We start from the raw sequence: 18428 nt of genomic DNA on the forward strand, positions 1-18428 counted from the left end.
TTGGTGGCAAAGTTTATTTATTTTGCCATTTGTCTTAAATGATATAGGGTTCCCTGTTGGAGCAAGGTCCCTTCCAACCTGTTATTCTGTTATTTGTATTTATTTATTAAGTTTGTCTCGCTGCAAGGTGAGGTTATTTTCTATCATGATTGTAACTGACGGCAGTCGTTAAACAAGGCAGTTGCTAAGTGAGGCCTGTACCTAAAACCAGGATACACCTACTGTCAGGGTTCCGGCAGTTACTCCAATTAAATCATGAGCCTCGAGTCACACTCCCAAAACTAAAGAGGATTTATTTGAAGCTACCATTCTACCTCTGGCACTAACGTGGGCGTAGTCAACTCTGAGATGCATAATTCACTGTCATCCTCGATCCTGCTTTTCCCCCCAGCCCTCTGGGTGTATCATCCAACGAAACATGTCCATAGCCAAGAGTCATCAATCATGCTCTCCAATTAGATGTTTTCGTGGCAGAAGCTTCAGTCATCTGATCATCCTACCCCCCCAGATATGTGCAAAGATTAGAAAGCAAAACTCTTAACACAAAGATTGTCAAGTTGTCCCAAACTGTAAAAATCTTCTGCCTCCCTAAAAATAGGGCATTATCACGGCTGGGATTCAGCCGGTTTGGATTGAACCTGGCGTTAAATTTACATCTGGTTCACCGAACCGGTAGTTGAACCAACCGGCTGGCTCCTCCTGCCTCTCCCCGGAGTCTCCACGCGGCCCATTTTGTATGCAGGTCAGTGTAGGGTCTGTGCGGGGACTCTGGATGTTCTGGAAGTCCAGAAATGGGTCTGTTTCCAGCTTCCAGAGGGCCTCCAGAGCCCAGGGGAGACCATTTTCACCCTCCCAGAGGCCTGAGGGAAGCCTCCGGACTCTGGGGAAGGTGAAAATCTGCCCTCCCAGAAGATCCCGAAGTCCAGAAACTGATCTGTTTCTGGCTTCTGGAGGGCCTCCAGAACCTGGGAGGAGGCCTTTTTGCCTTCCCAGAGGTCTGAGAGAAGCCTCCGGACTCTGGGGAAGGCGAAAATCTGCCCTCCCGGAAGTTCCAGTAGGCCACGCCCACCATGGCCACGCCCACCCAGCAACTGGGCAGAGAACCGGTTGTTGGGATTTTTTGAATCCCGCCCCTGGGCATTACAACGATCCATATCTTTTGAAATAAACAAATATTGCATGGTTTGGATGTCTCCTCCTTGGATCTTGTGAGATCTAGGGCAAAACCTTGCCTGGTACAGTGATGTGGCCTGAAATTGTACAAGGTTTGATGTGAGGTCACCCATCACACCGACCCTAATAATTGAATGTAATATTTGAACGCTTAATTCATTTTATTTGGGGGCCTCCATGGGGTGGGATTCTACCGGTTTAGCCCTGTAGCTCCAAAGAGCAGATGACACCGAACCTGTTCGATCTGAAGATCTTCTTTGCTTCAGTTGGGCCCACCTGCCCACCCGGGCTCTAGGCTGTCCTTTATTCCCTGCTAAAGCAACCTTAGTTGCTTTGCGTGGCACAGCTGAGTGCCACGCATCAGCAGAAGGTTATTGCTTGCTGGAGAAGTTGGTTTACCAGGACTGCGTATGCGCACACGGCAAAGCGCATGCTCACCAAACCGGTTGTTACGGCGGTAGGATCCCACCCCTGGGGACATCCATGGGTCCTGGGTGCCAACCCATAATGTATCCTGACTGTACATCAAAGGTGCATAATCTACTAGTAATAAAAGCATCTGTGAGATATCTCAATATTAAATATGATGATGCTCTGGGAGACATGCATGGTTTCGGCCACGTTTGAATCAATCAATGAATCAATCCGAATAAAGCTGGGAGGGACCTTGGAGGTCTTCTAGTCCACCCCCCTGCTCAAGCAGGAGACCCTATACCCATTTCAGACAAGTCTCTGTCCAGTCTCTTCTTAAAAACCTCCAGTAATGAAGCACCCACCACTTCTAGTGGCAAGCTGTTCCACTGGTTAATTGTCCTCACTTTTAGGAAGTTTCTCCTTAATTCCAGGTTGCTTCTCTCCTTGATTAGTTTCCACCCATTGCTTCTTGTCCTGCCTTCAGGTGCTTTGCAGAATAGCTTGACTCCCTCTCCTTTGTGGCAGCCCCTCAAATACTGAAATTCTGCTATCATGTCCCCTCTTGGTCCTTCTTTTCTCTAAACTAGCCACACCTGAATTCTGCAACAAGTTCTTTATATGTTTTAGTCTCCAGGCCTTTAATCATCTTAGTTGCTCTTGTTTGCACTTTTCCCAAAGTCTCAACAACTTTTTGGTAATGTGAAGATCAAACTTGGATGCAGTATTCCACACGTGGCCTTACTAAGGCTTCCTAAAGTGTATTAATATTTCACATGAATTTGTAAAAAAAAAAAAAAAAATCTATGTAAAATTTGTGAAATGCCTCCTTAAAGCTGACTTTGTTTTTTTAATATTTCTGTAATATACACCCTGGAGAAGTGATATCACCCGTGGTGACTTTATGAGGTGTGGACTTCAACTCCCAGAATTCCCTCAGCCAGCATTGCTGGCTGGGGGAATTCTGGGAGTTGAAGTCTACCCTTCTTAAAGGGACCGCGTTTGAGAAACACTGCTCTGGAATACAGCTGGTAATACTTGACAACCTGTGACAAAGTTAATAACTTGCTCCTTCGGTGAAATTAAGCTTTCTCTCTCTCTTCCCATCCCCTTGTTCCCCGCAGAGTCAACGTCGGCTGCGGTCCTGCGGAGGAGCGAATTCTGCTAACGGGACTTCATGCAGTGGCTGATATTTACTGTGAAAATTGCAAAACTACACTTGGTTGGAAATATGTGAGTGGTGAAAGGTTGCTTCTTATTCTGTTATCAAGGGCCGTATATATATATTTTTTCCCGCTGAGACTCCCTGGCTTTCAGAGAGTCGGTCAGTGATGGTTTTCAGCCAGTTCGTACCGGTTCAATTGAACCGGTAGCAAGGGTTTGGCATGGGTTGCCAAACCAGTAGTAACTTCTGGCTGGCCACGCCCCTGACCCAGTGGCTCCTCCTCTCCCTGCCCGGTCAGTCCTTATCGCGCATGCGCAACGCTGTGTACATGCGCAACATCGTTGACTCGCCCGCCCAAGGGGCTTGCCTGAGTCCCAGAAGGCCCCCAAAATGGTTAAGTTAGTTAACATGGTTGTATAAATGAATCTGGTGTCCCCGTTTGGGGACTTTGCTTGTCAGAAGGTCCCAAAAGGGTATCCCAGGACATTGTCACCGTCATAAATCCAGTAGTCCTCAAGTTACGATCACAGTTCAGCCCAGAATTCACGTTACTAAGTGAAAATTTGTTAAAGTGAATGGACTGCCGACTAGGACTTTTCTTGCCATGGTTGTTAAAATGAGAATCTCACAGATAAGCTCGTAACACTGGTTGTTAAGTGAATCACTGTGGTTGTTAAGTGAATCTGGCTTCCCCCCCATTGACTTTGCTTGTCTGGAGGTCGCAAAAGGGGATCACGTCATAAATAGGAGCCCGTTGACACTTGCTACGGACACCTGCTACGGTCGTAAGTGTGAAAAACTGTCAAGTCCATTTTTTTTCAGCACCATTGTAACTTTGAGCAGTCACTAAATGAACCGTTGTAAGTTGAGGACTAGCTGCACTTAATTCTCTCTGGATGTTTCCAGGGAGCTGTATGCCATCCACCTGAATAAGTTTAAGGGCATTTTAATTTTATTAAGCCTTTTAGATGATACTAAATGCAGGCAGCAGAAGGAAAGATCATAGAGAAGAAAGGGCAGAGGGTCAGTCATCAGTAACCGAGTTTAAACATGCTTGGGATTAATAAGATAGATAAATAAGTGCTCATTGCCCAAGGAAAAAATTAAAATTAAAATACAGGTAGTCCTCGACTTACAACTGTGCATTTAAGGGACGATTCAATGTTAATGTCAGGGTTCCAACCAGTGGTGGGATTCAAATTTTTTTACTACCGGTTCTGTGGGCGTGGCTTGATGGGTGTGGCATGGCTTGGTGGGCGTGGCTTGGTGGGCATGGCAGGGGAAGGATATACTGCAAAATCCCCATCCCCTCCCCACCCCACTAACCTGCTTTCCAGCTCCGTTCTCCTGCGCAGGGCAACCGAAGAAGACCCAGCCAATCAGCTGGGACTCGGGAGGCGGAGAATAGATGGGGGCGGGACCAGCCAGAGGTGGTTTTTGCCGGTTCTCTGAACTACTCAAAATTTTTGCTACCGGTTCTCCAGAACTGGTCAGGACCCGCTGAATACCACATCTGGTTCCAAGTAATACACCCATAGCAAACAGAACTCCGAAGCAAGTCAATTTCTCAAAGAACAAGTTTTATTGGATATATCATATTGGCACAGACTGGTGAAAACCGACACTGAAAGGTTCCCACGGTTTTCACCTAATTAAAAATGAAAGTTTTTGCCCCTTTCCCCAAACAATCAGTCACATGGTCCGATCGAGGTGCCCTCCAGCCTCCTGGTAACGTCACTCTTCCTCTCTCTCTGACCAGGTGTGAGAATGTCCTTGGTTCCCAAGAGAAACTATTTTGTTTCGACTACAAAAAAAACCAGCTCTCTCTTCCCCCCCCGCCATCCCTCCACTCCAGTATGGCAACCCTGGAGCCTCAAAATGGCTTCGGCCAGGTTAGTTTCAGGGTTAGCAGTTAAAACAGCTGTGAAAAATGTGACTTGGAATCATTTTTCACACCGTTGCCAGGAATGGGATTCTACCGGTTTAGCCAAACTGGTAGTTCCAGTGAGCATTTTGCCCTGATCCCCTGCGCTTGCTTCTTTCCTGTGCTTTATTTCCTGGTGTTTTTTTTTAGCACAGCTGGTTCACTGTTTTAGACCCCCGGGGCTGCAAGTAGTAGGTAAGTCATTGTGTTGAAAATGGGCTTTTTAAAATTGAAAGCGCATGCGCGAAGCGAAGAGCACGCTCACTGAACCGGTTGTTCTACCAGTGTCAGGACTCCAGCAGTTACCCCCATTTAAATCATGAGTTTCGAGCCAAACTTCCAAAACTTAAAAAGGATATCTTGGGAGTTAACTCAACAACGTGCCTGGGTGCCTGAGTGTATCATAATTCATATTCTCCAATGGGACACATCCATAGCCCAGAGTCATCAATCAATGCTCTCCAGTTAGAATTTTGTGTGACAGAAACTTCGGTCACCTAGTTACTATCTTTGAAGACATTTATGGAATGCAGTTTCATTTTTGCAAGCTGCTACCCTGCTCCCTTTCTGTTGGTAACTCTAAAAAGACCATAGAAATATTTTATGAGTTGACAACTGGTTGAATCGCACCACCCCGCGGTCCTGTGATCCGAATTCAGGGGTTTGGCAACCGGTTATGATGGTCGCAACATCCCGGGATCACGTGATCCCCTTTTGCGACCTTCGGAGCAGCAAAGTCAAAGGGAAGATTCACTTAACAACCAGGTCACTAACTTAACAACCGGAGGAGGGATTCACAACAGCAAGGGAGATCATAAAATCGGCCAAGACTTTCATTTAACCCCTGTCTTGCTTAGCAGCATACATTTTTTGGGCTCAATAGTGGTCATAAGTCAAGGATGACCCGTAATTATATTTTTTTTTAAAATTAAAATCATTTAAAAATTACAAGGAAATAAATGAATAAAAAAAGGAAAAAACGGGTTGACTCGATGAAAGAAAAGGACTGGGTGTTTTTCTAAATGTTCTACATTTTCTATGTTGCCAAGGTGGTTTTCTTCAGCCTTGCTGAGAGCAGCTTGACACAAACCAGAAGGCGGATATTTATCTGTTGTGTTATATGCTGAGTTGTGATTTCAGTAGGAATCTATCTTGCTAAATAACTTATGGGGTTTTTTTTGCTGCCAAAGGAAACACAGACTTTCAAATAAAGGATAAATCCCTCCGCATCCTACACGTTTTGAACAACTAGATTATATTTGTATACAGATAAATTACAGCAGTTCATTTTACAACGGTAAAAGTGGAAAAAGTGACTTATGACCATTTTTCACAGTTACGACTTTTGCAGCATCACCATCGTCACGTGATGATAATTCAGGTGCTCGACCACTGACTAACATTTATGACAGGTGCCCAAAGTTGTCCCAAAGTCATGCGATCAACTTTTATAACCTTCTGACAAGCAAAATCCATGGGGAAACCAGATTTACTTAATAACTCAAGTTACTAACCTATCCACTGCAGTGATTCACTTAACAATGGTGGCCAGAAAGGTCGTAAAATGGGACAAAGTCCACTTTTCAAATGTCTCACTTAACAATAGATATGTGTGGAATACCTGTAGTATATGTCTGGCACTTTACAAATAGTCCTTGACTTACGACCCGAATTGAGCTTGGAATTTTGGTTATAAGTCGAGGTATCGTGTGTGATCGGGCCTTTTTTTTTAAAAAAAATAAATTATTTTATGTTGGTTGTTAAGCAAACGTGGCAGTCTTTAAGTGAATGAATGCAGTGGTCATTAAATGAACCTGGCAATTGTTAAGTTGAACGCTGGGATCATAATCTGACTCAGTTCTAAACACAAGAAACTGGCAAAAAAATGACAGCGTCCCCAAGTTCACATGATGAAAATTTAGATGCTTGCCAACTGACTCGTATTTATGACGGTTGCAGTGTCACATCATCCCCTTTTGCAACCTTCTGACAAGCAAAGTCAATGGGGAAGCCAGATTCACTTAACAACTAAAAAGGTTGTAAAACGGGGGGAAATTCACGTAATGAACGTTTCACTTAGCAGAAATTTTTGCTCAATTACGGTCACAAGTCGAGGATTACCTGCAGGTTGTAAGTAGCTTTGGGGTGGAGGGGGAAGGTGTCATAATTTCAAACAGTTGCTCAACAATCGGTCGTAAGTTGAAGACCACTTGTAATAAATAAGCTTATGAGCTGGATTTCTGCAGAACAGACTCTGTCAAATGGACACTTTAGATCTGTGCTATTTTAAGAAAATACGTTATTCTCAATTTCTCACCATTTACGTCTGTGGCTTTTCACACCAAGCAAAGTGTTTTGCGATTCAGGCGCCTCGATCCTGTCGAAACTCTTATCGAGCTGCTCCTTTGCTACACTATAAGTAGTCCTCGACTTACGACTGCAATCATCATCTTTTAACCACCCCCTATAATCTCTTGCGAGGTGGAGCCTGGGCAACTGAATAGAGCTGAGTGTTTACTGGCCGGATGCCGTTCCTGTTGCCAGTGCGGAGTTTTATTCGGTCGATATATTCTCAAGTGTGCCCAAAAGAGAGAAATATCTGCCTGTATTTAGGATCGAACTCACAGCCTCCTGATTGTGAGGTGAGAACTCCACCTCTAGGCCACTGCACCACTCAGACTTATGACCGCAATCATCATCTTTTAACCACTCCATATAATCCCTTGTGAAGTAGAGTCTGGGCAACTGAATGGAGCTGAGTTTTTACTGGCCAGATGCCCTTCCTGTTGCCAGTGCGGAGTTTTATTCGGTCGATATATTCTCAAGTGTGCCCAAAAGAGAGAAATATCTGCCTGTATTTAGGATCGAACTCACAGCCTCCTGATTGTGAGGCGAGAACTCCACCTCTAGGCCACTGCACCACTCAGACTTATGACCGCAATCATCATCTTTTAACCACTCCATATAATCCCTTGTGAAGTAGAGTCTGGGCAACTGAATGGAGCTGAGTTTTTACTGGCCAGATGCCCTTCCTGTTGCCAGTGCGGAGTTTTATTCGGTCGATATATTCTCAAGTGTGCCCAAAAGAGAGAAATATCTGCCTGTATTTAGGATCGAACTCACAGCCTCCTGATTGTGAGGCGAGAACTCCACCTCTGCGCCACTCAGACTTACGACCGCAATCAAGCCCAAAATTTCTACTGCTCAGCAAGACGAGGCCTCAGGGAAGTACATCCTGGGGAACTAGTAAGACGGCGAGGGGGATCCCAAGACAGCTGATTGTTGGAACAGCTGATCATCGGGTGGCGGGGGGGGGAAATACCGCAAGGAGTGACTGGGCGGGCGGGGGAAAATGCAGCCAGCAGTGTCGTGCATGTGTGATAAGGACCGGCTGGGTGGAGATGGGCGGGGCCAGCCAGGGGCACAACTTGCAGATTCTCCAAACTCTGCAGAATCGGAAGAACCGGTTCTACAGAACTAGACCAAACCGGTAGAATCCCATCCCTGGTTCCCCCACCCCCCCACCCCGCCCCGTTTTGTGATCTTTCTTGACCCAGTTGTTAAGTGAATTGCTGCTATGATTAAGTTAATCACAGGATTGTTAAGTGAATCTGGCTTCCCATTGTCAGAAGATTACCAAAGGTGATCCCATGACCCCAAGACACTTCAGCTGTCCTAAGTACATGTCAGTTGCCGAATATCCAAATTTTGATCACCTGACCACGGGGATCTTGCAACGCTCGTAAGTGAGAAAAATGGGCAGAAGTCACTTTTTTTCAGTTCTGTTGTAACTTCGAATGGTCACTAAAGAAATGGCTGTAATTCAAGGACTACCTGTCTAGTCATAACTAGGGGTCTTGGGTCAAAATCTAGCAAATAATAGCTCTGTCCATTCGAAGAAGTGATCCACCTTTCTCTTTAGAAATTTAAAAATAAAAACCAGTGTTTAGAATTACAGCAAGGCCCTAAAGTTTCGTTCCAATAATTCATTCATTATTCAATTCAAATATTTATAGCGTGCCCCAGATCGATACATCTTAGGGTGAGGCACAATCGATAGAGAATAAAAGCCGAGCGGGGGGAAAAGCAACCTTGATCAAAACAAAAGCGATACACCAAACTTTCTCAATTCGAGAACCTTCCAGATGGGCTGGCTTCAACTCACATATTTTAATTTTTTATATTTTATTTTTGACGAAACCAGAATAGAATCGAGTGGATAGGATGGGACGAGGGATAGGATAGGAACAGGAATAGAATAGAAAGAAGAATAAGAAGAATAGAAATAAGAATAAGAAGAATAAGAAGTAGAATAGGAATGGGAATAGGAAGAAGAATAGGACAGGAATAAGAAGGGAATAGGAATAAGAATAGAATAGGAAATAGAATAAAACAGGACAGAACAGGACAAGAATAGACTAGGAATAGGGATAGGATGGGATAGGGATAGAATAGAATAGAATAGAATAGAATAGAATAGAATAGAATAGAATAGAATAGAATAGAAGTTGAAAGGGACCTTGGAGGTCTTCTAGTCCAACCCCCTGCATTTCCTGATATTTCCTATACTCATGATGGCGAACCTATGGCACGTGTGCCACAGGTGGCACACAGAGCCATTTGTGCCAGCACGCGAGCCGCAGGCAAACTTACCTCACTGCGCATGCGCGCGCCTCACAGCTGATTTTCAGCCTGTTTGAGGCCTTTTTTGGCCTCCCAGAGGCTTGAGGAAAGCCTCTGCAGCCCAAAAAATAGGCCCATTTTGTCACTTCCTGTATTACCCGAAGTGATGAAATTGGCCTATTTGGGGGGCTGCAGAGGCTTTCCTCAAGCCTCTGGGAGGCTGAAAACCAGCTGGGAGGTTCAGTGCAGGTAAGGGAGTAGCGGGGGGGATTGCACGCACGTGCGCAGGGGGCAGGCGCATTGCCTTCTCGATGCTGGCACACAGGCACGCGCACAATTTTTGGCACAGGAGCCCAAAAAGGTTAGCCACCACTGCCCTATACCATTTCAGACAAATGGTTGTCCAATCTCTTCTTAAAAACTTCCAGTGTTGGAGGCATCCACAACTTCTGGAGGCAAGTTGTTCCCCTGATTAATTGTTCTAACTGTCAGGAAATTTCTCCTTAGTTCTGAGGAGAGTCACGATGCAAGCACGCTCCTCCTGTAGGTGTGACACTGCCACAAACATACAAAAGTGGGAGAGTTTATGGTGCCATCATTATTCCCTTCGACAGGATTTTGAAAATTGGAAAAGAAGGATGTATTAGATTATTATCTTTTTTCAAACTTGACAAAGTTAAGATGTGTGGACTTCAACTCCCAGAATTCCCCAGCCAGCCGGCTGGCTGGGGAATTCTGGGAGTTGAAGTCCACACGTCTTAACATGGCTATGTTTGAAAACCCCTGTATTAAATCAAGGGGTGCTAGGACGAAAATGGGCTTGGATATATTATCTGGTTTTTAATTTCCAGTAAAATTAAGCCCATGCTGGCCATATTCTGCTCTAGGCATTCCAAAATGTCCTCTGATCTTAAGAAATAGGATCCTTCCATCTCCCCTTTCCTCCATCCTGTCGGAACTACTTCCTCCATCGCCCCTACTATTCTGGTAGAACCGATGAAGCTTCTTGGATGAGAAGGGAAACCTCTTCTTCCTCCAGGAAAAAAAAAACCCAGTCCGGTTACCTTTTGACAAAGCGCCATTGGGTTTAACCTCGTCGTTGTGGTTAGCCGTCAGCAGGTGCAGATGGCTGAGGAGAGCGAGGACTCTGATGAGGGGCCAGGACCATCAGGGAGTGCACTGCTGCCTTCAGAGATTGTGGGGGCTGGCAGCAGTGATGAGGAGGTTCCCGAGGAGCCTGTGCCAAGTGCACGTGCACGAAGGATTACTCAGAGGAAAGAACAATTACAGCAGCACAGGCAACTTGGGAGTAAGGCTGCAAGGTCATGGCTCCTCCCTCAAGAGGATAAAAGTCGGGTTTGGAAAAGCGTTCTTTGCAGATAGCAAAGAAGCTCTGAAGCTCAACTTGTGGACATCTTAGTTTGTGTTTGGAGAATCTTGTAAATTAGTTCTTATCTCTGGGTTTTTGGCAACATTGATAAACACCTTGGCAAGACTCTTTCTAGTCGGAGCTGATTCGTGGAAAGCAGCTTTTTATCTGTAAAAGTGGGGGCTGCTGCCTTCGTCTGTGTTTGCTCTTTGGGAACCCAGTTGGGTCAGAACATTCGTGAATGTTTTAAGGAAAAGCTTGAACGTGACTCTTTCAAAACCGCGCATCTCCCTTCCAGATTTTGCTAATGCCTTTTTCTTCTTGTCGTTGTCGTTTCAAAGGAACATGCCTTTGAGAGCAGCCAGAAATATAAAGAAGGCAAATACATCATCGAATTAGCACACATGATCAAAGATAATGGCTGGGATTGAACCGCCGACGGAAGAGGAAATGACATCTGATCCACGCCGAGCGTTCACTCTTCCGACTGAACATTTTGTCTCCGAGAACGAGCAAGCGATTGGCACTCTCTGGGTGCCACCACACACCTTCGGGGCTGTGGGCTTCGTTGTCATCCTGAGACCACGCTTCCTTGCGCGCACACCCTCTCTGCCGTCCTGAATCAGCGACCGTCCACCACTCCGTCTCTTTGCTTTTCATATCTGTTTGTGAGTCCCAAACTCAAGTTAGCGTATCCTAGTCTTCCTCTTTCACTGTTCTGGCATTGTGTGGCGTTGTGTTTCTTCTTCCCTTTTTTTTTTTTAACGACAACAAAAAGCAAAGAATGAACCCAATGCCAAACGGTTACACAACTTACGTCTCAGAAACTGGTGGTTGCCTTTTGGGAGGGGAGGGGGATAAAATCAAGGTTTAGGACCCCTGAGGGGAGAAACTCAATGATTTGGGGGTGTGGGACAGAGAAGAGAGAATGAGTAGGGTTTCTGTCAACCCCTTTATTCTTTTAAATCCTGACAAACCATGGCTTGAAACTCGCGGACTGTAAAATATATATATATATATATATATATATATATATATATATATATATATATATATATATATATATATATATCTTTGGTTGTTCGGGTTTTCTCCGCGTAAGATTGAAGTATCTAGGCAACGTTTCGATGAAGTCTCATTCATCATCTTCAGGCTTCTGTCTCCGGCTCTGTGCTTCTCAGAGTAATGTGAGATTGCAGCTGCTTCCTCCTTTTAACTGCCAGTGGGGGTGGGACTTGATTGGGTGGGGGCTTGGTTATGAACACATCTGACTACCAAACCAAGTTAACCAACCTACTCCAAGACCCCGCATACAAACCCCTAAAGACAGACCCCACCACCTACCTAGAAAAAACTACCAAATCCAAAATAAAAGCCTCCCCCCATCAGTGAAGAAATCCAGCAATGAATCATACCCAGAGAAAAATCATCCAGATGCCCCAAGCTTTATGGTCTCCCCAAAATACACAAAGAAGGAACCCCACTCAGACCAATAGTCAGCTCCATAGGCTCACCTCTACAAAACCTAGCCAAATTTCTCGCCAAACAACTACAACCTTATGCAGAATCCATCAACTCACACATAAGAAACTCATTCCAATTCATCGAGATCATAAAGAAACAAAACTTACAACCTAGCGACCTACTAGTAAGCTTCGATGTTATATCCCTCTTCACCCAAGTGCCAATAAAAGAAGCCTTGACAGCCATCCAAAACAAATACAACCCCCCCAAGCACATCCTAGATCTAACCAACCACTGCCTATCCAATACATACTTCACCTACAATGGACAAAAATACAAACAAATAGAAGGAGCACCCATGGGATCACCCCTCTCACCTGTCATCGCAAACCTCTACATGGAACACTTTGAAACACAAGCTCTAGAAAAATAAGACCACAAACCCAAACTCTGGCTCAGATACGTAGATGACACCTTCATAATCTGGCCACATGGGAAAGAAAAACTGAACAACTTCCTCACACACCTCAACAGCCTACACCCCAAAATACAATTCACCATGGAAACAGAAGCCAACAACCAACTTCCTTCCTAGATGTCTTGGTATACAAAAGATCCAATGGCTCCCTAGGACACACCATCTACCAGAAGAAAACACATACTAACCGCTATCTACATGCACTCTCACACCACCACCCAGCACAGATCAATTCCGTAGCCAAGACACTCATCTCCAGAACAAAATGCTTAGCCGATGAACAACACCAAAAAACCGAACTACACACTCTCACCAACGTACTTGCAGCCAATGGATTCCAAAGAAAGAAGATTACCCACCTAATCCAAAAAGAAACCCCAACCAAAATCCAAGACAGAGAACAAGAAAACGGCAAAGCCCTCCTCCCATATATAAAAGGCACTACAGACAAAATTAGCAAGATCCTCCAAAAACACAACATCAAAACAGCATTCTGCACAAACAGAAAAATATCCACCATCCTAAGAAAGCCCAAAGACAAAATCGAATTAGAAAACCAAGGAGTATATGAAATCCCCTGCACTGCCTGCCCTACCACATACATTGGACAAACTAACAGAAGAATAAGTGCACGCATTGAAGAACATAAGAACTCAATCAAAAAAGAAGAAACGACCTCTTCCCTGGTCCAACACCTCAAAGCCACAGGACATGAAATTGATTTTAAAAGTACCAGAACTATCGCCAAAACCGAACACTTCAACAGCAGAATAATCAGAGAAGCCATAGAGATAGAAAAACGCCCACACAGCATGAACAAACGAGATGACACCTCCCGCCTTCCAGCCATTTGGAAACCCACCCTCATGAACAGACGAGTACCTAACATGAAGAAGGACACCAGACCCACACCCATGAGAGCCACACAAGATGCCACCACCACACTTCCATGTAGAAAACAGACTCCCACCCACTCAGAAGATGAGACACGACCATGGACCAGAAGCTGCACGGCAGCTGCATCACTACCCACTTCAAACCCCTCCGAGCCATACATGAAGCAAACCGACACCCACTATGAAGATGCAGAAGGACCACGAACTCGAAGCCAAACAGCAAGATCACAACTCACCAGCTCAAATCCCCCAGCAACTAAGACTAACCTGAGCACAACCAAGCCCCCACCTGAACAGAACACGCCTCCAACTAATCAGAACACGGCTAACCCCCCAACCAATCAGAACACAGCCAAACCCCTACCAATGAGAACACACCCCCACCCAATCAGAACACAGCCAAGCCCCCACCCAATCAAGTCTCACCCCCACTGGCAGTTAAAAGGAGGAAGCAGCTGCAATCTCACATTACTCTGAGAAGCACAGAGCCGGAGACAGAAGCCTGAAGATGATGAATGAGACTTCATCGAAACGTTGCCTAGATACTTTGAATCTTACGCGGGAGAAAACCCGAACAACCAAAGATCCACATACAAATACCCGCGAGAACCTCAGAAAACATATATATATATATATATATATACCTCATGCCTGTCTTTTTTCCCTGCATCTCAAAAAAAAAAAGTTGTAGGCCTCCTAATTTTAGGCTAGCTAGTTCTACTATTCTCCAACCCCACTACCTGTGTCTCCTTGGATCTGAGGTGGCTTCTCTCGCTCTTGTCTTTATGCTGAAGTTGAGGAAAAGGAAATTTTGATTTGAAAAGGGATGTTTTAACATCTTTGGTTTCTAGAGAATTAGCCCACCCCAAAAGTCTGCAGAGATAAGCCTGATTATCTGGGGGTAGCTTGTTATTTTGGGGGATTGTAATCTAGCATCACACAATTGAGGTTCCTCAAGGAGGTATGGATTGTGTCAAAAGCCAAAAAGGGAGAAAGGGGGATGCAAGGAGAACAGAGAGATGGAGGCTGAAGTCACTCTATATGTCTATTTACAGATGTCCTGGTTCTAGCAACTCCTGTAAAGTCTGCTGTGAGACATATTGATTATTGCAGCTGGAGACTCAAAACTTAGTCCTGTTGTCTTGTTATTATTATTATTTTTAGAACGTCTCCTCACCCAGGAGCAGATTTTGGCCGTAACGTTGTGGGAAGAAAATATTTCAGAGCGCGAAAAGTGTTCAAATCTGAGTCAGTCAGGAGGACCTGTGGGCCATCAGCTGGTGGTTCCATCCATTCCTTCACTCCTGTATGGAAAGATTGAGAAGCCCTCTTCCTCCATGACAGCCACCTTCTTTCTCCTCCGTGGCCTTCCAGAGGTTTAGCTCCGGCCGGCTTAGAGTCACTGGACTTACTTGAGAATCTTCCTTGCAAACGAGAATTAGAAGTTGGGTGGTGTCACCAATAGGGAATCCAAAAGAGCCGGCTGCTTCCGCTTAAACACAAGGGCCTTCAAACCTGGCAAGTTTAAGACTTGTGGACTTCCACTCCCAGAATTCCTGAGCTAACGTGGACTGGAGGAGGAATTCTGGGAGTTGAAGTCCACAGGTCTTAAAAGCGATCAAGTTTGAAGACCCCTGCGCTAAAGAGTGTGAATCCACCAGGCTTGAACCGAAAAGTCCTTTTTCCCCTGAAAGAAAGTATTATGTTCTCTGTGCTGAGAAAAATAAATAGAATAAATGATGTTATAACAGGGAGCAGGGCAGCCATTCCTGTCGCTAGCCTCTCCATCTTATCTTACACCCCTCTCCTCTCTCATTAGAAGAAGACTCAGCCAGAAGGCTGAGCATTGCATTGCCTTCCTTTGTTGGATCTGATCTTTGAGGTTTAGAAGCTTGTCTGAAAGCGATCCCGTTTTTTCCCAAGTTGCAAAGCTGGAAAAATCCCTGGGTGGCTTAATTAAAAGGCATCCTTGCCCCACTGACCTAGCTAAGGATTTAATTGTCTCTCCAGCCTTGCAGGAGATAAGTCTGAATGACACTTGGGATGAACTAAGTCTGGAAATGGGCTTATCTAGGGGGTAGAGCTTTCCTGGAAGTCACACCTTTTGCTTCAAGGAGAGTCTTGAGGTCACACAGGAGGCTGAAGGACCTTGGAAAATTTCTAGGGCTGGGTTTCTGTCTGTCTCCCTCCCATCTCCAAAGCCCTCCAATTCCTCTCCGTTGCGTTTTATAGGATCGGTCAATAATGGTGTGAAATTTTTCCACCCTTTGACCTGACACTTAATACAGGGCTAGTTTGAGTGGCATGGACTTTAACTTCATTCGATTATTAAATAGTTATTTTTCCATCCAGTTTTTCCTTTGATTCAGTTTCATTTGGGTAGGGGTGGGAATTGTTCCTGTGAGATCTTCTGTAGGCCACAGAGCATCTCTTGATAGAGAGAGAGAGAAAGAAACATTCTGTAATTGGCAAGAGATAAAATCAGTTTGTAGCAAATTGATTATTATTTTTTTAATGTTCTAGAGTCTTTTTGGAACTTTTGGGGACGGGGGAGATAAATTGGGGGGAGCAGGAAGATGAATTAAATCGTACCAACGAAAGAGACAGGAAGGGGGAAAAGTTCTTTATTGTGTCACTTTAAATGTTTGAGGAACTTCACTATGTGCTGGTGTTAAGACCAAGTTGTGTTCCCACAATATTAATATTATGTGCCACCCCAAAGGAAAACTTGTGGGAACTTCTGGATGGGAGATTTAAAAAGAAAGGGTAGATTTCCTGTGTCCGTGTTTCTCAAACTTGGCACCCTTTAAGACCTGTGGACTTCAACTCCCAGAATTCCCCAGCCAGCATGGAAAATTCTGGGAGTTGAAGTCCACGTGTCTTCAAGTAGCCAAGGTTGAAAAACACTGTTTTAAAGCATGGAAACTTCAAGGTTTTTAGTCCACATTACTTGCCAGTGGAGAAATATGGAAGCAGTGTCTGAGAGTTTAGTACAGTAAAGGAAGACTTGGTCTAAAATTAAGGAGCTTTGGGTTCAAAACTGAAATCAGATATAGGACTCATTGTGTGACACTGAACAATAGCCAGTCCTATTTTCCAGGAGAACCAGAGGAGTGAAAAGTGCAATCTTGGACTCCCTGCAAAATAACAATAATAATTTAAAAAACAAAGTTTAGGTGTCAAGAGGCATTCCTGATTAAAAATAGACAAATAGAATCTAGAAGGTCTAATCCAGAGGTCTCCAAACTTGGCAACTTTAAGACTTGTGGACTTTCAACTCCCAGAATTTCTCAGCCAGCATACCTGGCTGAGGAATTTTGGGAGTTGAAGTCCACAAGTCTTAAAGTTGCCAAGTTTGGGGACCCCTGGTCTAACCTGTCCTAACTTTGGTAGGAATTAGAGAGGAACAGAGGCTGAATCGTTTCCAAGGACTTTATCGGCTGGCCACAGTGGGGACCTAACTACAGATAACCCTAAGCTAGTATTAAATATCATCACGGTTTTGCATCTTAGAGCCTGGGGCTACAGAAAAGCTTTAATTTTAGTAAAATTCAGAATCTCCAGGGATCGTGATCAATTGTTCAAGAAAAGTATTGCAGAAAATTATCCCCAAATGGCGGAATTGAGATGATCGTCCCTTTGGTCGTTGTGATGTGGAGCAGGGGGAAAACCAACATCAAAGCAGAGTTGTGTTTTGGGATAGACAGCCTAGCTCTGAACCTCAATTCTTGATCTTCCTGATTTGGACCGCGCAAGTCTTTCTCAGTTCTCGTGCGACTTGAAGACAGGTGCACTTCAACTCCCAGAATCCCCCAGCCAGAGCTCACTGGGGAATTCTGGGAGTTGAAGTCCACCCATATCTTCCAAGTTGCCAAATTTGAGAAACACTTGAAATTGCTGAGATTTGTGAAATCCTGGAATAGAAGATAATCCTTAAACCACTGTAGTATCCTTCAGCTTCTGAGATGATTGAGGTGGACTTTTATGATGGTGGTTTTGACACACTGCATCCTCCAATTGTGTTTTGAAAGACTGATTTGGGGGAAGTAAAGGTTGCTTATTTATTTGAGGAAAAAGTGAGGTTTCTTCACCAGGACCATTTTGGTACCAGCCTCCAAAAATGGTGTGCAACCGTCTAAAGTTCCTCTATCAGTCTTGCTTGAAGTCTACCAAGACATCTCTATGGGGTGCAGAGACAATATATTAAGTCTTACAGGCCCAGGATATGAATTTCTAATCCAGGTTTCATAAGAAGAGCCATTCATATGTTTGGGAAGTTGGATGCTTCTAGATCACTCTTCAAGTAGAGAAGAGGTAGAAGATTCTGGCCCCAAAAACCAGCTGGGTGGAAACTTGAGTCCTACATTCTCCACCGGTGACTGGATGGTGTCCTTTGCTATCCTTGAGGTGGCAAGCTAGTTAAGAGGACGAAGACAATTTTGGAGGACATACACTGATGGGTCTTCTAATCAAACTTGCTCTTTCTGATCAATGTCTCCATTTTGCAATAGATCCAAGTCTGGATCAGTAGATCCCAAAATCCACTGTTCGTAGCGGAGGGTGCATGGAAAACGTAGACTCACCTCAATCGTTTTTTCTTTCCTCTTTAAATCCGTGTTGTTTCAAACGTGGATCCTTTAAGAGGAGTTGGACTTCAACTCCCAGAATTCCCCATGGCTGCAGAATTCTGGGGGATGGAGTCCACTCGTCTTAAAATGGCCAAGTTTGGGGAAAAACACACCAACTTTCAATAGATGCATTGGGACTCTGGGAAGCTTTAATTAATTCCTTTCTTAGCCCACCCCTTTTTTTTCCCCAGGGCTTCCAGCTCACAGTATAAAAACTCTTTTTGTTGTTGTTGTTTAATTTACAGGCTAATGCAAGCGACTGTTATTTATTTGAGTGTGAGTTGTTGTTCTTGTGTT

At 44.5% G+C, this 18428-nt stretch overlaps 1 protein-coding gene across 3 annotated transcripts in view; it reads left to right on the forward strand.

Moving 5' to 3' along the window:
• The window catches only part of YPEL2 (yippee like 2), a 100550-nt gene that overhangs the window by 46481 nt on the left and 35641 nt on the right, over positions 1-18428 (forward strand). For 2 of the 3 annotated variants that reach the window (XM_087925059.1, XM_087925064.1), the window contains exon 4: positions 2709-2817. In XM_087925059.1, coding sequence (XP_087781185.1) covers positions 2709-2817 — 109 coding nt within the window. Of the gene's footprint in view, positions 1-2708; positions 2818-11006; positions 11429-18428 lie in introns of those variants that run through there. The other variant, XM_026710293.2, reaches the window with a different exon arrangement.

Source organism: Pseudonaja textilis, chromosome 1, assembly GCF_049901715.1.
Source record: "Pseudonaja textilis isolate UNSWEBS1 chromosome 1, rPseTex1.2, whole genome shotgun sequence".
Lineage (NCBI taxonomy): Eukaryota > Metazoa > Chordata > Lepidosauria > Squamata > Elapidae > Pseudonaja > Pseudonaja textilis.